The sequence below is a fragment of the Curcuma longa genome, chromosome 4 (assembly GCF_044706935.1).
Source record: "Curcuma longa cultivar G26 ecotype Majalengka, Jawa Barat chromosome 4, ITB_CL_G26_1.1, whole genome shotgun sequence".
NCBI lineage: Eukaryota > Viridiplantae > Streptophyta > Magnoliopsida > Zingiberales > Zingiberaceae > Curcuma > Curcuma longa.
The window spans coordinates 294597-318804 of record NC_133864.1 but is presented as its reverse complement, the minus strand read 5'-3'; the positions used below and the strand labels follow the sequence as shown (position 1 = coordinate 318804).

Below are 24208 nucleotides of genomic sequence, written 5' to 3'. Positions count from 1 at the left end.
CTAATTAAACTAAATTAATCCTCTTACTCAAATATTATTTATTTAATCAAATCAGCCCGAATTAATTAACCAATTAATAAACCCTAAACTAATCATCTAAGGATCTTAATTAATCGAACTTACCCAATTAACTTAATTAATAATCCAATTAACTTAATTAATAATCTGATTAACTATCAATTAATTAAATCTCACATTAATTAACAAATCAATTCTCTAACTTAACAATTACCTACTTATCAAACTAATTAAGATGTAATTAAACTGATTACCCGTCTAACTAAACTAGATTAACTATCAATTCATTAATTAATCACTTAAACTAATTTATAAATCTAATTACCAATTACTTAATTGAACTAACAGGTTAATCACCCACTTAATTGATTAACAATCAAAGTAATTAACTTAATTAATTAAACTAACCTTACCTAATTAATCAAATAATTAAAATTCATTAACCTGCTTGTCTTCTTCCCCCGACCCAGAAAAGTCATAACTACACTTCAACCGAAATCATTAACCCTATCTAATCCTTCCCTTAATTATCCATTAGTTATTTATTAATCCATGATTTAACCAAACCCCTTCAATATATACTAATCATTTAAACCAGATTAATCAGTTTAATTAAACTAGTTTAATCAACCAACTCTTAATTAATCAAACTAACTTCAATTAATTAATCTAATTAAAACCCCTAAATTAACTTACCCGATTAATCCCTTCTTCTTCCTCGCGTCTTCTTCTTCTTCGCGTGCACCAGACCGAACAGGGCAGGGGATACTAATCAGGGCGTCGGCTGCTCGGCGGGAGGCTGAGGAAAGCAGGGAAGACCGGCAGTGGCAGCATCTGCGCAAAGGAGAGCGGCGGCTTCGTCTTCTCCACGCGAACAGGGCAGACGCGGCGTGGAACAGGGGTGGCGATCGGAGGCGGCGTCGGCGGCAGAGGCGGTTGGCAGCGAGGAGGGCAGAGGCGCCGGCAGTGAGCAGAGGAAGCGACTCCTCTCCGGCGTCCCGGCGGCAGTGAAGGTGGTCTTCACGCGGCGGACGCGAGCAGAGGGAAAGGAGGAGTGGTCGCTAGGGTTGGGTCGCGGCTCCTCTTATAGCTTTCTCCTCGGTCCGTTCCGAGGTTTCCGCCGGCGGAAGCGGGCGGCGGCGGACGCGCGGCGGACGCGGCTCGTGGGCGCGAGTCGCGCGGAGGGGAGAAACGGCCGAGAGAAAAGAAAAAAAAAAAAAACTTTTTATAAATAGGAGTGCACAGTACTCCTAACTTCGGGGTTAAGAAATCCCGATTAAACCGGATCTAATTTCTCAAATCGAACCAGATTAAATTTTGGTTCGCTTGGTTCGGCCATCAAACGACCTCCAAATTGACCCAAACAAATTTCGTTGGATTCGTCTTGCAAAGACGAATCTTTTCACCTATTTTATTTCATCAAACTCCCCTTCTATCATTTAACTAAAGAATCTTTTATTATAATTTTAAATCTATTAATATTCCTAAAATAGGGAGAAATAATCGGGGTGTTACATGTATTGACTAATATTTTTTGTCTTTTTACTTAACTAACATTGTTTTCTTGTTATCATTTCAATTTATTTTTGGACTTACCGAACGAATGTATAGTTGAAAATTTTTGTACAATCTCAAATCTCTATTTTTGACTTATATAAAAATTTTCAAAATTTTTTAAATAGATTTTTAATTTTTTTTAATGAAATTTAATTTTTAATTTTAAAAAAGTTGATAGAAATATTTTGACCAAATCTGATTTTTTCGGATCTTTACATTAATATGTTGACTTTGACAAAACTTTTTCAAAATCTTTTAAATCAATTTTAAATTTTTTTTAAAATAAAAAAATGAATTTTGAATTCCTTAATTTGTAAGTTCTTGATTTTTTTTCAAACACAGAAAAATAAATTAACTCTAAAATTATTTTTGTTAATGAAATTATTTTTTTTTAAATTTTTAAAGTAAAAATGACATTTCCAAATTTGAAAAAACCTTGGCAAGATTTTTTCTAACTTTTTTGAAGACCAAATTTTTTAGGATCATTTATGTTCAAGTTTTTCCTTTCTCTTGTCATAAATGTGAGCTTGTCGCCTTCTCAACGTCGTCAAACCCTAAGGCTACAATCCGGGTTGGCATTAATGTGGCTTCGCCATGTCAATAACCCTATCTTAACACTTAAATATAATGCTCTCTTATATTAATTAAATAATAAAATCTAACTTGATCGATTGCACCAAAAAAATTTTAAAAATTATCAAATATGTTACATCCCTCCCCAGCTAAGTCTACATTAATTCATAAAGAATTAATTCATAATTGACTCATTGCTTTCTTGTCAAAAGGCTAAGCATTCATTATGTGTCTTCTAAATAATTAAAAAGATTAATTCTAATAATTACCTCTTATTCTAAATAAAATAAAAGATAATAATAATTATAGTTTAAAAGAGAAATTTGAATAATTCCGTGTAGACTTGAATTAGAATCAATCTTCTCTACCTTATTTAACATGATAATTCCTATTTAACTTTATCCATCTATTGTTCCTCCTTGCATAAAAAACATCTTTGAAATTATAAACAATGCCTCGTACTTATACTGCCCTTATCAAAAAGAGTGCATGATGCCTGTGTACAAATTCATTCAGCAATATTAAGTTGCAAAATCTACCACCGAGTAACGATGGGTTTAGGTTGAATTTGGTTTAGGGATGATTCAAAAGATTGATCTTCTATCCTTGCACAACGAAAGGGGGTCTTGGTTTATTGAAATCTCACAGTTAGTCTTGGTTGGCTGTAACATTTCAAATCATATGCTCGCTTATCTACACTGCCTCATAAGCTTTTCAATTATCAAATCATATTTTATTTGATAAAATTAGCCGCTGTTTTCTTATTTAAATTCATAAATAGGAGGTAGATTCTTAATTTTTCTTATGCTATACTTTTGGGCAAAAATGACATCCCTTATTATTGTCATCGTCAAAATGTGAAACTCAGTTTTTAAAAATATCAAAACTACTAGTATCCCGTATCATTTATTCAAAATATTCTCATTTAAATATTATTTTAAGAATTTTAATCAAAATTACAACAACGTAAAATAAAATTACTTCTATTAAATCAAAATGATTACACAAAATATTATTATATCAACTCAGTTTCGAAACTATTTCAACGTATAATAGTGTTGACAACTTTGTAATTTTTGTCAAATTACTATACTGGTAACAGTGTTGCATAAAATAATACACATATTATAATAATTTTGAATAAAATTGCTATAATAAGAATAAGGGTATTTTTAAAATAAAAATAGGATAAAACGCTAATTTGATATTTTTAAATATTGAAGCACACGACAAATATGTTTCAATTTTTACCCATAACATTTATACTCGTGTTTATTTTATTTTATTTTATTTTATTTTTATTTTTTAATAATCTAGGAATTTAATTTTTCAAATCGACTAATCTAATTTTGGAGGTAATCGATTCAGTCTTACAAAAATTTTTCATCGATCACCAAAAAATAATAATAATAAGAAAGCACAAACGACACTTAACTCCGTAATCAACATTCCAGAATTGTATATATACAGCATGGGCACGAGAATGAAGGCTTATCTCAGGGGTTTCGCTGTCTAATGTTGTGAAAGCACAAACATCTCTGCTAGAACATACAGCTTGCTCAGATCAAGCAAAACACCAAAGAAAAAACAGGCAATAAATACAAGGCACTTTTTGTGTCTTCAATTTGCTGTCTGATGAAGTAAGCTTTCACAAGATGTATGGCTTGTGAACCAGCAAAAGAAGCATGAGATTTGATTAAAGCAGAATATTATGAAGCTTCCACATCAGATTTGACTGAAGCAGAATATTATGGCAGTGAAAAGTCAAGGCGAATCCAAGTTCTAAAGAAGGGAGTTCAAGGTTTTGAAGATGTCTGAATCACAAACATTCAAGTCAATATTCAGACAAAGTTATGTAAAACAGTTAAGGTTGCATAGAGAAGAGATTGACTGAGCTGAACTTTAATTCACTACACATGAAGAATATATCAGAATCACACACAAGCACTAAAAAACCCACACATCATGATTTAAAAAATCTAGCAACCTTGTGAGGATCCAAGTTCAAACTCCACATGAGCGGATCTTACATTATACAGTATGACGTTTACAATTTTTTGCTTTCATTGCCAACATTTTTTAAGCCGAACCAGCCATTTAGTGATGCTTGCATTTAGCCTAGCATCAGCAATTCTTTTTGCTGGTATTTAAAGCGTTGCCATAAAATGTGAAATATGCGTTGGCAAACACAAATTTTTCTTGCATTAGACAAACGCGTTTAACATCATGGAAAAAACCAAATAGAATTTATAATGTGCATTTAAATTACAATAACACGCAACAATGTCAACAAGATGAGAGAAAATTAGGCGCGAGAAGACATGGTTTCCAGCAACCTGATACATTTTACCGTAGAACTATGGAACTAGGTCCTCTTTGATACATGCGAAGAAGATAATGGATCATGGAGAGAAGCCCTGTGATCCGAGGTCAGGCTGCCCATCCATGCAGTCAAGGTACAGAAAGAAAAATAGATATGAACTACTGACGAATATTACAAAATTGAAGAATGATTGAAAATGGTAGATTTTGAATTTGGTAAAGACAACGTGCATACCTAAAAGATCAAACAGCTGCAAAACGTCATCTTCATGACACCATATCCCAACGCCATATGGAACCATCCTCGCAGCAGCTAAGTATAGTGCTGCAGCAGCAAAATATGACAGTTTCTTCATCATCTTAGCAATTCAAGAGAAACAATGATGAATCTAAAATTGGATAAGGGTTCTTATGAGAGTAGAGCTTATTGAAAAGTAAAGCAATGAGATCTAATTCAGATGGCACCTTCCATCAAATGACATTGCTGTCTGCCTTATTGGAGACTTGCATTGTGCATGAGATAACCTACAATAGATCATTAGTGTCCAAGTAAGGGAAGAGACTATCATGGATATATATAATTTGAAAATAAAATAAAATCCCAATATTTATGACAACATAAAATCAAGTATGAGCAGAGAGACCTTGCAATTAGGACAGGTGGGCTCGACTGAAGCTCCCAAACAAAAATCTTTCCTTCCCTGTTCCCTACCACAGCAAGAGATGGAAGTAGATCAACATTTTAAATGCACCAGAGAAAATAACAGCAATATGCTGATGCTGTCATATTACTGACATTATAAAAAGTTTAGTCTTAAAATATGAATCAAGCTACTATTTGCATGATACCAAGCAGAGATATTGTTTACCAATTGCAGCAGCATTATAGTGAAAATCACATGAAAACTTGATAAACCAGATATCACATTCAGGAACTGGATATTTCTGAAGAATGTCAACAGCACCCTGACCAGTACATCAGAATACAATAACCATGTACAATTACAGTAAATAAGACCACTTATTACTTCAGGAAAATAACTATAATACACTTACAATGTCAATTGCCTACATACCAAAAAGCAAGAGTACAAAATCTTACCTCTCCAGGACTTTGTTCCTTGGTTTTCGGCTCCCACAAAACAATTTCATTGTCAACACTCTGCAGCAAATACAAGCAATACCACAAGGCATCAAAGCTGCTTTGCTTTCGTCAATTATCAGTATAGCTTGAATTGAAAGAGATAATATTGTATTGCATCAATTAAATGATAATTATTATACCCATATACAAGACTCTGACATAATACTAAACCTAACATGATGAAATATCTATGGAATGTGATACTAAACTTATTTACTATGACACATTCAAGATGAAGCATAGGTGCTGATTGATGTTCAGTTTGCTACACAAAATAGAACAAACCCTACAAATGAAATGGATGAGACCTCCATGAAGATGATGTAAATGCATACTAGGCAGCAACTTATAGACTTTGATGCAATGCTTCCAACAAACTTTGACTGAGTTGATTTTTTCATCAGAGTCAATATAATAATAGTTAACTCCACCTCAAACTAAAGATCTCACAAGATTAAGAAGTTTCTGAGCAGAGATGAAGTAACAAATTGCAAAGAATTGCAAAGAAAAAGAAAGAAATTAGTATGAATCGAGTTAATATCAAGAGATTGTGTATAATTTGATAATATTACTGGACGATCTCATAAAGAAACCACATAAACTTCTTATAGGTACTTGAGATTAAGAAGATACTGAAAGATTGATACTGGCAAATCTATCTTTTGAAGTTCCAATTTATAGACTAATTGGTAAAAGCATTGTCAAAAATGTGAATAATGTTCTAATATCTACTTAGAGAACAGAGAAGATTGAGTTTCTAGTCATTTCCTCAAAAAGAGCAAGAAAACGCCACAACAAACAAAGTAAAAAGGTCTGACAATGACTCTAAAAGGAGAGAAATGTTGACATATGCAACCCACATGCAATTGAAAAAAAATATATTTGGCTCATTTCAATGGTTTCAAATTGAACCAATCGAAACCCTAAAATGAAAAACATTAGATATATCATTCATTCTCCAAATTAGATCAATATTGATTTTTATATTTCAACTACTTTATGTTAGATGATGATATAATTTTTCTATGTTGAATATGAATAAAATGTGTTGCTTAATATATTTCACTATATTTTTATTAGTCATATTTATTAATACAAAAGCTTTTTCACTTTGGTTGTTTACAGTTGGTTCTACCATATATGTGATATGTAGTAGGTTGACCACATACCACTTGTATCTATTTTATGAAACTTTGGTTGGAAGAGATGACATCATTATAAATTATCTATGTAGACAAATATAACAATAATAATCAAGCCTTTATCCCATTAAGTGAAGTCGATTATATGGATCCTTTTATGTCATTGGGCTCAATCCACTACTTTATCCTCATCTATATTTAAATGAATTTTATCATAGTTTATCGTTATTAAGCAAATCTTCTTTGGTCTCCATCTTCCTTTATTAATGTTTGTATTTTGATCTTCATCTTCCTCTATTAATGTATGTATTTGTCATGGTCTCATATCGCCAAACTGGAGCATTTATTGGGTGCGTGAGTACATGTCTATACTATGTAAACATCTCTTGGAGTTTTCCCTCAATAGCATAATCCAACTTTCTCTCTAATGCTCTCATTTCTTATCTTATTCATTCTCTTATGTTCGCATATTCACTTTAGCATCCTAATCTCTGTGACTCTCATCATTTTCTCATGTGTTCGCTTCATAATCTACCATTTAGATCCATATAACATACTAGATCTAACTATCATTTTATAAAATTTTCCTTTCAACTTTAGAGGTACCTTACGATCGCCAAGAACACTAGACGTCTTCTTCCATTCTAACCATCCTACCAGTATCCTATGTAAAGCATCTCTATCAACCCCTCCATTCTTTTGCAAAAAAGACTATAAATACTTAAATGTCTCTCATCATTTGCTAGCTTAACAATTGACTTGCTACATCTAATACTACTAAACTTAAATTTCGTATATTCTATCTTTACTATACTAAGCCTAAAACTTTTTACGTCCAAGAGTTCCCGTCAAATTCGAGCTTAGCATTTACTTTTTTACGTGCCTCATCAACTAAAACAATATCATCTACAAATAACATACACTATGGTAACGTGTCTTGGATCTGTCCAGTGAGTTCATCTATGACTAATGTAAAAAAGTAATGGACTTAGAGTTAATCCTAGATGTAATCCTATATTTATAGGAAATGCTTCAGTTAATCGCCTTAAATCTTCATTCTTGTCATTACATCATCACACATATCTTTAATTGTTAATATACGCTATCACAGATCTTTCTAGAATTCTTCATATAATTGCTCTCGAAACTTTGTCATAAGTTTTTCTAAATCAATGAATACCATGTACAAATCTTGCTTCTTTCCTTGATACTTTTCAATCAGTTTTCTAAGAAGATATATAGCTTTTATCGTTGACCTTTCAAGTATGAACCCAAGTTAGATTTCGATCATGATGGTCTCCTTAATTTTTTTCTATCACCCTTTCCCAACTTCTTGTTTCAAAGATGACTCTTTTCAGATGTGTATGGTTAATAGAGCTATAAACAAGATAAATATCAAATATCACTTCTTGTTCTACGACCTGATGATTTACTTGATCAACTTTATGACATTTCTATATTTTCTAAGGAGGATTATCATCAAATCTAAATAAGACCCATGATAAATGAATGAATGGAAGATGATTTTCAAAATAAGATAAAAATTATATGAATGGACAATTATATACTTCAATTTTTTTAACGCTCCTATCACTTTTTATAAGACAAAAAAATTATATTTTTTAATCTTTGATTGATAAATTTCTTGTTGTCTATTTTGATAATATTCAAGACAAACATATAGTGCATCTATATCTTATCTTTAAAGTCTTGAAAGAGGAAAACCTTTATGTAAACTTTAAGAAATGTTCATTTTAGACAAATAGTCTTATGTCGACCCCTCGAAGTGGTCATCTATCTCCGTTCTTATTTCTTTTCTTCGATTTTCCGTGAGATAGGACATGGGTTCCTATCAACTTGGTATCAGGGTGCATGATCTTAACTCAACTTCAAGAGAAAAAGATCCACTCTGATATGACGACTGGAGGAGCTCAACCCGACAACAAATGGGCTATAAATTTGAAGCCAAGCACAAGACACGGATGGATAAACTAGAGAAAACTATAGCATCCTTGGTCACAATAGTACAAGAATTGAAGGATCGTATAGAGGAATCCAACTCAAGCAATCCAATCAAAAGGAGGGCAAATCAACAATCTCAACGACAACAATACAACCGCAAAGCTAACTCATACGAAGATCAAGAGCACAACCTCCCACGTATGAAGGTGGAATTTCCCCGTTGGGATAATGACGATATGATTGGATGGATTTCAAGGGATGAAAAAAAATTTCGCTTCCATAACACCTCAGATTATGCAAAGGTAGAATTAGCATCTATAAATCTTGAAGGCGACATCATCCAATAGTATGACTGGCTTAAGGCATGCCATGGAACTCCAACATGGAAAAATTTTAAAGAAGAACTCCTCAATCGGTTTGGTCCCTCCAAGTATGAGAATATTGATGGAGAGTTGGCCAAAATTCGCCAAACTACAACCGTATTGGAATACCAAGGACGATTCAAGCGACTCTCTAATCGAACTTGTGATTGATCCGAAAAGCAATTATTAGGCATTTATTGAAGGATTTCGCCCTGACATACGACGAGAAGTGAAAATGAATCAACCCCGCACCATGAAAGCTGCCTTATCTTTTGCACAACTACAAGAAGAAAAGATAAATGAGGAAGGAAGAAGAAATAACAAAGTAATTCGTGAAAACACACCTCGATTATCAACAACTCGCAAACTAACAAAAGAAGAAATCAAGAAACAAATGGCAAAAGGACTTTGTTGGCATTGTGATGAAAAATGACATCGTGATCATCAATGTAAACAGAAGAGAATATTGATGATTGAACCAATATCTGAGGAAGAAGATGATGAAGGTGAAACGCAAGAAGACATCAATGAAGTACAAGATGACTCTATGGCCATATTAGTTCATGCCTTAGAAGGGCTTCAAACTCCACAAACGATGAAGGTAAATAATTTTCTAGAAGGGATTCATTAAAAAAAACAATCAGTGACGATACTTATAGATTCAGGAAGCACCAATAATTTTCTAGACTCAACCTTGGCAAGAAGGCTTAAACAGAAGGTCGAGTAAGCATCTACATTTGATGTCAAGGTGGCAGATGGAAGATCACTTACAAGTACAGGTAAGTGTGATAATGTTAAAATTTTCTTGCCTAATTATGAATTATCCACAAAGCTCTTTCTTCTACCACTTGATGGATGTGACATCGTACTTGGAGCACAATGGTTGAAGACATTAGGAGACATAATATGGAATTTCACTCAGTTAACAATACGCTTCCAAGATCAAGAAAAAGAAGTTTGCATCAAGGGCAAGAAACAAGATAAAATCACATCAATCAGTAGCCATCAAATAGAGCAGTTGTTAAAGAAAGATTGCTCCATATTTCTCATGCAACTCTCTGTCAAGAAGGAACCTAAAGGTACAACACATAATTCCCAAGAATTAGAGACGCTTCTTTCAAAATTTTCCAAGTTATTTGCTAAATCAAAGGGACTTCCTCCACCCCGTTCACATGATCATCGTATACTTCTAATACCAGGGAGTGCACCAGCAAATGTTAGGCCTTATCACTATCCTCACATTCAGAAGGAGGAAATTGAGAAAATTGTACAGGATATGCTTCAAGCTGGTATCGTTCGCCCAAGTATAAGTCCATATTCCTCCCCAGTGTTGCTGGTAAGAAAGAAAGACGGAAGTTGGCGAATGTGTGTGGATTATCGTGCACTCAATAAAATCACAGTGAAAGATAAGTATCTCATCCCCATCATTGATGAATTACTTGATGAATTAGGAGGTGTCTCGTTCTTCTCGAAGTTGGATCTTCACTCAGGCTTCCATCAGATAAGAATCCATCAATCAGATATTCCAAAAACAGCTTTTCAGACTCATGATGGTCATTATGAATTTTTAGTCATGCCATTTGAATTAACTAACGCACCTTCCACCTTTCAAAGTTTGATGAACGATATTTTCAAGTCTTACCTTCGTAAGTTTGTATTGATTTTCTTTTATGGCATTCTTGTTTATAGTTCATCATTCGAAGATCATTTGCACCACCTTTATAAGGTACTCACTCTTTTGCATGAGCATTCTCTTTTTGTGAAAAAAATCTAAGTGCAGCTTTGGGACAACTAAGGTAGAATACCTTGGTCATATTGTAAGTCAAAAAGGAGTAGCTACTAATCCCTCCAAAATACAAGTTATGAAGGAATGGCCCATCCCAAAGAATATCAAGGCATTACGTAGTTTTCTGGATCTCACAGGTTATTATCGTAAATTTGTGAAAAAATATAGAAAAATTAGTGCTCTACTAATAACTTTATTGAAGAAAGATGCATTTAGATGGTGTCCTGAAGCACAAGAAGCATTTCAAAAATTAAAGGAGGATATGATGACAACACCCATTCTTGCATTACCTGATTTCAATAAACTATTTGTCATTGAAGCCGATGCATCCGGAGTTGGAATCGGAGCGGTTCTTATGCAAGACAGGCGTCCATTAGCTTTTACCAGCAAGGCACTATCTCCCCTACATCAACAAATGTCTATCTATGATAAAGAAATGCTAGCTATCATACATGTTGTTATTAAATAGAGACCCTATCTGCTTGGCCGACGCTTTCAAATAAGAACTTATCATAAGAGCCTTAAGTTCATCTTAGATCAACGTGTCTCTAACATGGATCAACTTAAGAGGCTCTTGGGATATAATTATGAAATCATTTATAAGAAGGGTACCGAGAATACAATAGCTGATGCTTTATCTTGCCTTCCTAACCAAATGGAATTTGCTGCTATATCTTTAGTGACTTGCAAGAACTTAGACAATATAAAAAGAGAGGTAAAGGAAAGTTCATATGCTCAGGCTCTCATTTAGAGCATAATACAAAATTCATCATCGAAACTCCGCTATTCTTGGGATGGAGAAGTTTTACGATATAAAGACAGAATCTTCCTTCCCACTAACTCAATGGAAAAGAAAGTGATATTAGAGGAATTTCATTCTTCACTAGTTGCTGGATATTCTGGTTTCTTACGCACATATAAACAAATTTCAAGGGCTTTCTATTGGAAGGGAATGAAAGAGACATCAAGAATTTTGTTGCTGAATGTGATATATGTCAATGAAACAAAGGAGAAAATATAGCAAGACCAGGTCTTCTTCAACCCCTCCCCATACCTGAACAAATATGAACAGACATTTCCATGAATTTCATAGATGGGTTACCAACATCACAAGGACAAACTATTATCATGGTGGTCGTTGATCACCTCACAAAATATGCTCATTTTTGTTCGTTATCACATCCTTATACAGCTGCCCGTGTTGCTCAAACATTTGTTGACCACATAATCAAACTACATGGAATACCAAGATCTATTGTCACTGATAGAGATCCAGTATTTACGAGTAGATTTTGGAAGAAATTATTTCAAATGTAGGGCACTAAACTTAATTTTAGTACATCCTATCACCCACAGTCGGATGGATAAACAGAGATGGTTAATCGATGCTTAGAGAATTACTTACACTGCTTAACTGGTGATAAACCAAAGGAATGGATTCGTTGGCTTCCATGGGTAGAATGGTGGTACAACACGACTTACCACTCATCTACTAAAATTACACCATTTGAGGCAGTTTATGGATGTGCACCACCCTCGATCAACTCATATGCACATAGATCAATAAACGTGCATCAAGTAGACCAAAACCTACGTGCAAGGGATCAAATATTGCAACTTTTGAAAAATAACTTATGCAATGCACAAGCAAGAATGAAGCAATTGGCAGACAAGCATCGTTCAGAGAGAGAATTTGCAATAAGAGATTGGGTTTTTCTAAGACTTCAACCATACAAGCAGGCTTCTATCCGTACTTCAACCTCTATGAAGTTGTCACCAAAATATTATGGCCCTTATAAGGTGTTGGAGCGTATTGGATCTGTTGCTTATCGCCTAGAGCTTCCACAAGATTTTAAATTACACCCTGTGTTTCATGTGTCTTGGTTGAAGAAGAAATTAGGTGATAAATTTACTCTTCAACAGCATCTCCCTGAGGTGAATTCTGATGGTGAAATTAAGTTTCGACCTCGTACTATTTTAGAAAGAAGACTTGTGAAGAAAGACAATCAAGCGACGGTCGAGTTATTAATTCAGTGGGACAACTTATCTATTGATGATGCAACATGGAAGTTATATGACACAATTCAAGAAAGATTTCTGGAGTTTATTGCTAATCAACCTTGAGGGCATGGTTATTTTGAAGGGCGGAGGAATGATACAATCTTTTAATGAATTTATTCAAATGAACCCTTCAAACTTTATCTTTAATTCTATTTTTTCTGATAAGTTTTCTTTTAGATTTTCTTTTATTTTTTAGATAGATTTTCTTTTAGATAAATTATTAGACTTTTTCTCTTGAAAAGGTATCTTTATGTGTCAATTTAAAGAGACGTTATGTAATCCTTGAAGGCAAGCAATTTATTTGGATTAATCAATTCTATTGATTATTGGAGGTCGATCCCCTCGAAGTGATCATCTATCCCCGTTCTTATTTCTTTTCTTCAATTTTCTGTGAGATAGGACACGGGTTCCTATCAGCCACTAACACAATTTGATGTACCCCTAAACCCAATATCTCAAACCCCAAACCCTAACTTACAGTTGAAGGTCGTAAAGCACACTTGATGTACCCTAGCATAAAGATCAATAGAGGGATAACTTTGCATATAGCTGACCCAAAATAGTTAGGACAAACACACATTCACAATAATGGCCATTGAATGTCATAAAACAATATGCATAATCAAGCATCTTTCTATGCATTTTCCATATCATTGTATGACCCATTTTCAGAATACTAGAGTTGTACTTCACTGTTTGGAGAAGATTTGGCTTATAACACACACCTAGGATACCTTGCACGGAGTTCAATGATAGACATATACCAAAGAAGTGGTAGGCAACAATTGGCTTATCTATGTGAAAAAATATGCAAATTGACACATCGAGAATCAAAGAAAAAGCTCAAGTACAAAAAGAATCAACTAGTTTCAAAGAATACAAGTATTACAATATGTCAATACTCACCTTTGATAGAACAAAATCACCAAGCCACCTTGTGCAGTCCACATAGTTGGAGTGAACTGAGGCAATAAACACCTGAGACAGCAGGAGTTGAAGTAAAACACTTTGAATAAATAAATAAAATCAATCGTACTCCAGCCACCCTCTTAGGTGGTAGTAGAGAGGCTTGGTACCTACAGGAAATTGCACATATTTGGTAGGAAATTTCGATGGTAAGTCCGTCCAAGTGAATGATTTCTCAACATATGTCCAGAACTCTGTAAAGAAAAATATATATTGATAAAGTGAAACTAATTAATATAGAAGAAATCAAAATCAGATCGAAAAAAAAATGTTGGTTACCTTTCATTGACCAGATCTTGACAGTATTATCCATACCACAACTAGCTATTCGGTATATGTCAGAGGGATGGAAGTCCTACATATTGAAAAAAAAATAGTTGGGTGTTTTTTCTTCTTTATTATATCAGCCAACTGCAATCTTAGATGCAAAGTGCCAAAGCACAAATAATAATTTAGCTGCACTTACAACACTCAACACTTCATTTCTGTGACCACCGGCTCCAGCAAATATCAGTATACAAATTCCTGTATGTAAATTCCATAACCGGACTGACTCATCCTGTTAATGGTTACCTGTCCCATCACTGTGATTTAACTAGAGTGAAACAAAAACAGACAATTTTAGTCACTGTACCTTGCTTGCAGACACCACTAGAGAAGGTCTCAATGCTTGGGTCCTTATCTCATTAATAGAGTCTCCATGACCAACAAAACTCTGCAGAGTGTTTGCATGCCACAATCAACAAAACCAAGTCTAAAGATATATTCAAGTACTTGCAAGTTACATATTCATGAAAATAAAAATGTGCAAGATATAAAACTATAAATCACAAAGGCTTTGAGAATTTATATTGGCAAAGAGGTTTATTACTGAAGACACCATAAAGATAAATCTCAGTCTAGTAGGTGTATAATCCCGCACATAATATGTAAGATGTATGATATGAGAAATTACAACTCACAATCAGCATTCCGTTAAGAGAGTTCGCTTTGACAGATAGGTTCACCATGAAAAATTCTTCCATCACATGTCTTATTAATGAAAGGAACTTTCAAAATGAAAAGGGAACACTCTGTCTTTTGCATTTCATTATTTTATTCCAATAGTCAAGATAAAGATATTTTTCTACCTTGTGTATCTTCTCGGTGCCAGAATTGATGACACGGATGATTCCATTGCTTCCACCAGCTACCAAAAATGGGGTGCCATCGGTGTCACATGCCCAACTCAATGTATAGAACGACTCATCCTTCTGAACAAGAAGTTTAGATCATTCATATTGTTAGAACAAGATGTCATGGCTCATGCAATCAATTAGAAGCTTCCTAATGTCAGAAAAAAAAAACCAGAACAAGGGACATACAATGTAAATCCCTCTGCAAAATAACCAGCTGATGTGCTTAGAGATAGGTCACAATTTCCTAGTTGGAATTCACCGTGCTTAATTTGTTTCATTGTTATGACTGCAATTGATGGTCCTAATATGTTAACTAATATAACATTTTTCCTTGCCAGAAAACAATATTAAGAGATCAAGTATTCCACTTATCAATATCTTACAAGAAAAGTTCTGCAATTCATTTAACTAAAGCGCCTGATTATTTTTGTGATATGTTAGCTTAGCTAGGTCAACATGTTTATCTTCAACATAAACTTAGAGATACGTACATCTTCATCGACATACGCCTGCAATATGGCAACGATACCTCCTTCAAGACAACGATACACAGTTACCTACAAGAAAGTGACAACATTTGGTCATTGCTAATATGATACTGTCCAGCTTCCAGGGATTAATAACTAAAAAATTGTCACCAAACATTCTAACAACATAAACACACAGGAAGAAAATCAGAATAAAAAAAGGAGAACAAGTTTGCGAGCAATGTTGTCTTAGAAAATATTAGGTCGGAGCAGGGCGGAGGAATCTAACCCGATTTCCGCCGACAGTGGCGAAAACGTCGTAGTACCGGGCGTCGATGAAGTTGAAGGCGATGGCGTAGAGGGGGCGCTTCCCCTCGTGGACGCGGTTGCTGACCTTATACTCCCTCTTCCTCGACGCCGTCAGCGAGCCCACCACCGGCTCGCAACCCAGTCCGGTCTTCGGCATCGCTGCCCTCTCCGAAAGATGAAGCAACAGCAATCGAAGCTTAAACCTGAACCGACCCAAATCAGTACGCGCTGTAGGAATTTGAACCTTTTTATCCACTTTAATAAATCTATTTCATAATAACAAACTCTGTCCCAAAAATAAATATATCTAAATCATGAATCATTATTAAAGTGAGAAAAAAATTATTATAAAATTTTCTAAAATAGTATAATAAAATTTTAGAAAATTTAAAAGAGGCAGAGTTTTTGTTCTGAATGAACAAATAAACTATGTATAAGTTAATATATAATTGAAAATAATCACTAACCCCTCAATGATAAAATATTCATTAATTTCAAAATATATGCATTAATTCACTAACTCTTTAACCATAAAATCAACTTTATAATTAATTCAACGTCTACTAACCCTTAATCATAAAACTCATTAACTCCAACATCTACTAACCCTTAATCATAAAACTTGTTAACTCCATAATCAACATCTATTAATCCTTAGTTATCATACATAATCTTAGTTATATGATTATCAGGTGATTATAAGATATAAAATATAATCTAATATTATTTAATTTAACTTAGTTATTTGAAGGAAAGCACATAACCTTTGCATATTAGATTAAAATATAATCTAATATTATTTGGTACTCACTACTATTTTGATCATTTGTGTATTGGATTTACCAAAGTAAAGTGACATATTTTATCTTAGTAGAGTGCGAGTGTTGTGATGTCCCACTATTGAACTTTGGGTTAGACTTAACTAAGTTACTTCAATTGGATTGAGAACTTAGAGGCATATCCCAAAAGTTGAGAAAGTTGAGTTTAAGAACAATTATACTAAGTCTTGGACGATTAGCCAAAGCTAACTCAAGATGATATATAATATAGATTTTGACCCTTTGTTCACAAGAGTTGCATAAGATATAATTGGCATGTTACTTACCTAATTATACTATGTCTTAAGCGATTAGCCAAAGCTAACTCAAGATGAGGTATAATGAGGATCTTGTCCCACATGAATCTTGTCGCTATTGATTTTGGATCTAGTAGTGTGGATAAACTATGGTTATCTACATCCATGACTAGCCCCGGACCAAAGCTCTATGATCCAGTGGGAGCATCATTTAATTAAAGGCCTAATTAAATGATTTAGATATGCTACTCATTTATGCATTTTAATGTTGAAGATCATCATGTCATCAAATACGTCGAATACTCTCTCTCTCTCTGTGATCTGTCCTTGAAAAGGACAAGCTTAACAGAGCAAATTTTCTAGATTGGTACAGAAACTTTAGGATCGTTCTCAAGTATGAACGCAAACTATATGTCCTAGAGCAACCTCTTTTTGAAGCACCCGCCACTACCACTACTCGTGCTAAAAAAGATACTTACAAAAAGCATCAGGATGATATACTGGATGTATCATGCCGTATGTTTGTTATCATAAACTCTGAGCTTCAGAAGCAATATGAGAACATGGATGTTCATGATATGATTGAGCACCTGAAGCAACTATATTAAGGGCAAACTAGGCACGAACAGTTTGAGGTGTCTAAGGCCCTATTTGCATGCAAGATGCAAGAGGGAACTCCTGTAGAAACTCACGAACTCAAAATGATTGGGTATGTAGAGAACCTTGAAAGACTAGGATTTCCATTGGACCAAAAATTGGTCATTGACCTTATCCTGCAATCATTGTCGGAAGGGTTAGTCAATTTGTCATGAACTATAACATGAACGAAATTGACAAGTCATTGTCTGAGATGCTTAGCATGTTAAGAATTGTTGAGCCCAATCTCAAAAAGACTAAGCCTAGTGTCGTGCTGATGATACAGAAAGGCAAAGGCAAATGGAAGCTCAAAGGTAAATGTAAGACCCAAGTCAAGGACAAGACCAACTTTTCTGCACTGAAACCTAAAGGCGGGGTGGCTAAAGAAGGAACCTGCTTCCATTGTGGTGAGACCCGACATTGAAAGTGGAACTGCAAGCTTTACCTAGAGGAAGTCAAGAAAAAAATAAGTGAGACTTCTGCCTTAGGTATATATGTTATAGAAGTCAATCTATCTATTTCTTCATCATGGGTATTAGATACTGATTGTGTGTCTCACATTTGTACCAATATGCAAGGTCTACGAAGAACTAGAGTATTGACAAAGAGCGAAGTAGACCTACGAGTAGGCAATAGCGCAAGAGTTGCTGCTATAGCAGTAGGAACATATTCCTTATCTTCGCCCACTGGCTTGTCCTAGAACTAGAGGAGTGTTATTTTGTACCTGCATTAATTAAGAACATAATTTTTGTATCTTGTTTAGACAAGAAAAGTTTTTCATTTATCATTACTGTTATAAATATTTACAAGGAGAAGTACAGGAGAGGACAGGTAAAGACTGAGTTCTCGAGAACTCATTATGTTCGGTAAGGCCGTAAATGGGTTGCATTCCACGATATCGCCAACTTTTTGCCAGCAGAGTCTGATAGGTAATAAGCACGCGAGCTCGTATTCTTAATAACTCGATATGGGTCTTCCCATGGTGGCTCGAGCTTGCCGACATCTCTTACGGATTTGACTTTCTTCCAAACCAAGTCGCCTACTTGGAAAGCCCGCGGAATGACTCGCCTGTTGTAGGTACAACATATGCGTTGTCAGTAAGCCATGAGTCTTGTCGTAGCTTTGTCTCAAGCTTCCGAGATGAGATCTAGCTCTATGAGTCTTCGGCCGTCATTATCATCGTCGTAACATTACCGCCGGTTTGATTCGACCCCCACCTCCATAGGGACCACAACTTCTCCGTCATACACTAAGTGGAAGGACGTCATACCAATGCTTTCTCTTGGTGTGGTGCGGTAGGACCATAGAATGCAGGGTAGCTCTTTAACCCCAGCTCCCGCCTTCATGATCAAGTTTGGTCTTGAGTCCACGCACGATCTTCCGGTTGACGACTTCCGCTTGTCCGTTGCTCTATGGGTACGCCATCGAAGTGAAGGCTTGCTGAATGCCAAGCCCCTTGCACTAATCTTGAAGCCTCTTGCCCTGGAATTGCCGCCCGTTGTCTGAAACTAGCCGGTGTGATATGTCGTATCGGCATACAATGTTCTTCCATAGGAACTTGAGCACCGTGTCCTCCATGATCCGGGCTAAGGCTTCGACTTCGATCCATTTCGAGAAGTAATCCACAGCGACCATCAGAAACTTCCTTTGCTGCGGCCCAGTCGGGAAAGGGCCGACTATATTCATTCCCCACGGATCGAAGGGACATGAGATTGTAGCCGCTCTCAGCTGTTCGGTCGGGTGCTTGGTGAAAGGTTGATACTTCTGGCAATGGATGCAAGTCGACACGAGCTTAGCCGAATCCGCATGAAGAGTCGGTCAGAAATATCCAGCCAACAGAACTTTCCGAGCTAGAGCTAGGCTCCCGAGGTAGTTTCCACAACATCCTTGATGTGCCTCCTTCATTATGTATTCAGCATCTTCAGGGCCGAGACACTTGAGCAGCGGCCGCGAGAAGGCTCGGCGATACAACTGATCGCGTATCATGGTGAATCGGGGAGCCCTTCTCTTGAGAAGGCGAGCTTGATCGGGATCAACAGGTATTTCGCCTCTCCGAAGGAAGGCCAGTATTGAGTTCTTCAGTCAATGGGTCTTGATGGACGTACGTGGTTGGTATTGAATGTCGTATTTACTGAGCTCCACCATCCACTTGATAAGTCTCCCCGAAGCCTCAAGCTAGGTGAGCACTCGTCTCAGGTTACTATTGGTCAGCACTATAATAGGGTGTGACAAAAAATATGACCTAAGTCGTTGCGCAGACAAAATTAGAATCCACACTAGTTTCTCCAGGCTGGTATATCGAGTCTCGACATCCTTCAACAAGTGGCTGGAGAAGTAGATGGGGAGCTGCATCTGCCCTTCATTCTTCACCAAGACCGAGCTGATAACCAAGTCGGTAGCCAAGAGATACATCAAGAGTGACTCACGGGGCAAAGGTTACACCAATGCTTGTATCTTTTTCAGATTGACCTCGATTCCTTTTTCAGTTACGATGTATCCAAGGAACCACCCAACTCGGACGCCAAAGAGACACTTGACCGAATTCAGCTTGAGTCCATATCGGCGTAGGGTGTTGCAGGTCTTGTCTATGTCGGCTTTGAGGGATTCACCCCGAGTTGTCTTAACCAATATGTCATCGACGTATACTTTGATGTTTCAGCCTTGTTGATGATGAAAGACTCGGTCCATCAATTGTTAATAGGTGGCGCCTGTATTTTTCAGTCCAAACGGTATAATAGTGTAGCAAAAGGTGTCATCAATTGTTATAAAATTGACCTTATCTTGGTCATCTATAGCAAGAGAGATTTGATGGTATCCCTGATAAACATTTAACATATAGATTTATTCGCATCCTGCAGTCGAGTTCACCAGCTGGTCGATCCGCGGCAAAGGATAGCTATCCTTTAGGTAGACCTTGTTGAGGTCTTGGAAGTTCATACAGACTCGCCATTTATTGCCTAGTTTCGACACGAGCACGACGTTGGACAACCAAGTCGGGAAATATACTTCTTTGACATGTCCTGCTTTCAAGAGCTTTTGCACCTCGTCTCGGATGATCTTGTTCTGCTCGGGACCGAAGTACCTCCTTTTCTGCTTAACCAATCGAGCACCAGGGAGAGTGTTGAGTCGATGGACGGCGATGGAAGGAGAAATGCTGGTGAGGTCATCGGTCGTCCAGGCAAATACATCTTGGTTTCAAAGGAGGCAGGCGCCGAGTTCTTGCTTCAGCTCGGGAGACAGATCTGCAACTACTTGGATGACTGTCTCAGCTTGGCCGGGGCAGACTTGTAGTTACTCCTTGCTTTCAAACTTCAGAGAAGAAGGGACCTCCTGAACCGAGTGGATTTGGCCCCTTGCACTTTTCGGTGTTTCTTGGTCTCGGTTCAGACCATATCAACGTAGCATCGTCGAGAGGTCAGCTGGTCGCCCCGAGCTTCCCCGACTTGGTCTCCTACTATACTGGGAACTTCATTTTCTGATGGTAAGTGGAGACCACCGCCGAGAAGGCACTCAGAGTCGGCCTCCCCAAGATCACATTGTAAGCCGAAGGAGCATCCATTATGGTGAAGGAAGTGCGCCTTGTTCTTCTTAATGGTTCTTCGCCAAGGGATATGGCAAGGCTAATCCAGCCGAGTGACTGTACTTCATTTCCAATGAATCCGAATAGGGAAGTAGCCATGGGCTGCAAATTAGATTCCTCAATCTGCATCTGATCAAAGGCTTTCTTAAATATGATGTTAACTGAGCTGCCCATGTCAACGAAGACTCGGGCTACATTGTAGTTGGCGATGGTAGCCCGGATGACCAACGCATCATCATGCGGGACCTTTATCCCCTCTAAGTCTTGAGGCCTGAAGCCAATTGTGGGGTCGTTATCTCGCTTGCCTTTACCAATGCCACAAACCTCAAGTTATCGGCTGCGAGCTTTTTGGGCCCGATCAGAATCTCCATCAGTTGCTCCTCCAGTGATCATGTGAATGCTGCCTTGGGGAGCGTTGTCTTGGTTATCTTCCTGGGCGTTATTGGCATCGTCCGCTCGAGCTCTTCGAGTGGCTCCTATTTGAGTGGGAGGAGCTGATCGTCGAGGAGAGCGGTCTTGCGGATGAGCGGACTGGGGAGGAGACGGTTGTGTGTCCCGAGTGGATCTTCTGCCTGGAGTTCCTCAAGGTCTTGGCATCGGAGATGACCTCTGAGAGCGCTGCTCAGCAATGAGGCAGAGCTCTCGGGTATACTGGTGGCATTCATTGGTGGCGTGGCTCCAGGATTGATGGTAGGCGCAGAAGCGAGGTAACCACCGCGAGGTCCCTAAGGACTGACCAGGCCGGGAGTCCACGGCCTGAATGGCGCGATGGCTGGACTTGAGAGGAGCCGCCGAAGCCTCGAAGTCGGGACTTTGAAGAGGTTGCGGGAGGAGCCTTCGATCTACTCGGCTGCTCGCCGGAGGATTACGACTAGGCATGGGGTAGGGATGAGATTCAGCGTCCTTGCACCGAGCCGACTGCGCTTCTTCCACATGAATGTATTTGACCGCTTGACTCAGCAACATATCAAAGTTCTCTGAAGGCTTCTTGATCAAGGATCTAAAGAAATCTCCCTCTATTAATCCTTGGGAGAAGGCACTTACTAAGACTTCAGAGGCGGCTAAAGGTATCTCTTGTGCCACCTGGTTGAATCGGTGCACATATTCCTTCAAGGATTCGCGAAACTTCTATCTGATAGAGAAAAGGTCTATAGGAGTCTTGCGGTAAGTCCTGCTTGTTGCGAAGTGCCTTAGGAAGGAGCTCTTGAAGTCGATGAAGGAGCCAATGGAGGAAGGAGGCAGTCGGTTGAACCAGCGCAGAGTGGACCCGGCTAGGGTCATCAGAAAGACGCAACAATTAATGTCGTCTGTATACTGATGTAGCAGGGCGACATTCTCGAACTGTCCTATGTGATCTTCGGGGTCGGTGGCCCCTGTGTAGTCAGGAAACTGCAGGGTTTGGAAGTGTCGAGGAAGCTCTTTTTCTAGGATTCGGCGGGTGAAGGGGGAACTGTCCAATCCACTACCTTCTCTTGGCCACGGTCCTTTTCCCCAAGCAGGATCTCTGGAAGGAGTCTGTTCGGCGGCAGACTCCATGGATGCACCATAGTAATCGGCTTCTTGCAGCGGTCTCGTTGAATGAGCTCTCGGGGCTTCCAGGGGAATTTGCTGTTGTCGAGTTGGGATTGGAGGGACTTCAGCAGATCTAGTTGGGATTCTCGAAGGAGGAGCCGGAGCAAGTCCTGACCTCGGGAAACAACCAGAACTGCAGTGGCTACCACCCGATCGAAATCTTCATGCGTCATGGTAATGAGGGGAGGTCGGTGAGGATCATCCATTGGCATGTGTCAAATCCAGATTCTTCACTTTCCCACAGACGACACCAAATTATGTTCCGATTGAGAACCACCTAGGGACGTGTCACCAACCAGGTCTCTTCACTAGAAAGTAACAGGATTGAAGGGTGTTGCCGGTTGAGAACCACCCAGGGACGTGTCACCAACCAAATCTCTTCACCAGAAAGTAACAGGATTGAAGGGTGCTGAATTGCCGAGTCCTGCAAGCAAAGCAAACGTGAGAGGGAAGACCAGGGGTGCCCTGGTGCGACCACTTCGACGCTTAAGTCAGCACGTGAAGAGGAAGAAAAAGAAGAAAGAATAGAGGAGAATGAGAGAGTAAGTGTGTGATCGAGTGTGCGCGTACCTGTGTAAGGAGAGTAGTGGTCGTTATATAAGTGAAATGAGAAGTCATATCCCATCATGATTAAATGAGGCATCCCATCTTAATTAAAGAAAATGTCCCATCCCTGAGTATGATCTTATCTGAAAGATATGGAATGATCAGAGTGAAGATCCCATCATTGACATACACTCGTAAGATCATTTCATACGTGGGTGTCAGGGTGGTGCTCATAAATACGGAATATGGGACTGTCAGAAGAAATGATGAGGTTAACGGAGTTGGGTACTGTGTTGTGCACTTTAGCCGAATCCGAATGAGAGTGAGATAGCCGAGCCGACCGGGAGGCTGCGGGTTCGCAGGAGGAATCGGCTCGGAGTCGTGCATTGGGCACCGAGGAGTCGGTCTCGTGAGGAATCGGCTTCATAGGAGGGATCGTCCATGTAAGAGGACTCGACTACATAAGAGGATCTGAATAAGGATTCGGTTCGGGGCGGTGCCTTGGGCACCGAGGAGTTCGTCTCGCGAGGAACTAGTTTCATAGGAGGGATCGTTCACGTAAGAGGACTCGGCTACATAAGAGGATCCGAATAAGGATTCGGCTCGGGGCGGTGCCTCTGACATCGAGGAGTCGGCTCCGGGGCCTCTATTTGAACCGCGTTCGAATGAAGAGAAATTCAGCTCCCGGGAAAGGAATCGCGAGTCGAGAACTGATTCGGGTCAGCCTTGAAGTTGATAGATATAAACTGCTATGGGACTCGGGTCACTCTCGATCCACGCTCATAACCACCCATAATATTAAAAAATTAAAACTGTAAGTTTTAATCTGTTGGACCAGCACAGTTAGTTGGAGGTCTGATGTCCAACTGATCGATACATTAATGATCAAGTATATATATATATATATATATATATATATATATATATATATGATATACTGCGCGCCTGTGCT

General features: G+C 38.0%; 2 protein-coding genes across 2 annotated transcripts; both read right to left on the bottom strand.

Annotated features, from left to right (window-relative positions):
* Window positions 1-4372: 4372 nt before the first annotated feature.
* On the bottom strand, window positions 4373-16049 carry LOC141827351 (polycomb group protein FIE1). The gene is made up of 14 exons (XM_074714573.1): window positions 15828-16049; window positions 15563-15628; window positions 15024-15146; window positions 14528-14608; window positions 14360-14452; window positions 14173-14248; window positions 14008-14087; window positions 13834-13905; window positions 5573-5632; window positions 5340-5436; window positions 5115-5178; window positions 4936-4995; window positions 4706-4795; window positions 4373-4583 (listed from the first exon to the last, which is right to left on the bottom strand). Exons 1-13 carry the CDS (start codon window positions 16002-16004, stop codon window positions 4738-4740), a joined length of 1107 nt encoding a protein of 368 aa, XP_074570674.1. The 5' UTR covers window positions 16005-16049; the 3' UTR covers window positions 4373-4583; window positions 4706-4737.
* Window positions 16050-21012: 4963 nt separating this feature from the next.
* On the bottom strand, window positions 21013-21509 carry LOC141826287 (uncharacterized). Its single transcript, XM_074713533.1, has 2 exons — window positions 21463-21509; window positions 21013-21409 (listed from the first exon to the last, which is right to left on the bottom strand). Exons 1-2 carry the CDS (start codon window positions 21507-21509, stop codon window positions 21013-21015), a joined length of 444 nt encoding a protein of 147 aa, XP_074569634.1.
* Between the last annotated feature and the right edge of the window lie 2699 nt (window positions 21510-24208).

Coding starts and splice junctions, on each gene's coding strand:
- LOC141827351 (XM_074714573.1), bottom strand. CDS start 16,004: ATGCCGAAGACCGGACTGGGTTGCGAGCCGGTGGTGGGCTCGCTGACG. Junction 4,996..5,114: donor CCACCTGTCCTAATTGCAAG/GTCTCTCTGCTC, acceptor GATCTATTGTAG/GTTATCTCATGCACAATGCA. Junction 4,796..4,935: donor GCAATGTCATTTGATGGAAG/GTGCCATCTGAA, acceptor TTGCTGCTGCAG/CACTATACTTAGCTGCTGCG.
- LOC141826287 (XM_074713533.1), bottom strand. CDS start 21,509: ATGGAGATTCTGATCGGGCCCAAAAAGCTCGCAGCCGATAACTTGAG. Junction 21,410..21,462: donor CTCGCAGCCGATAACTTGAG/GTTTGTGGCATT, acceptor AATTGGCTTCAG/GCCTCAAGACTTAGAGGGGA.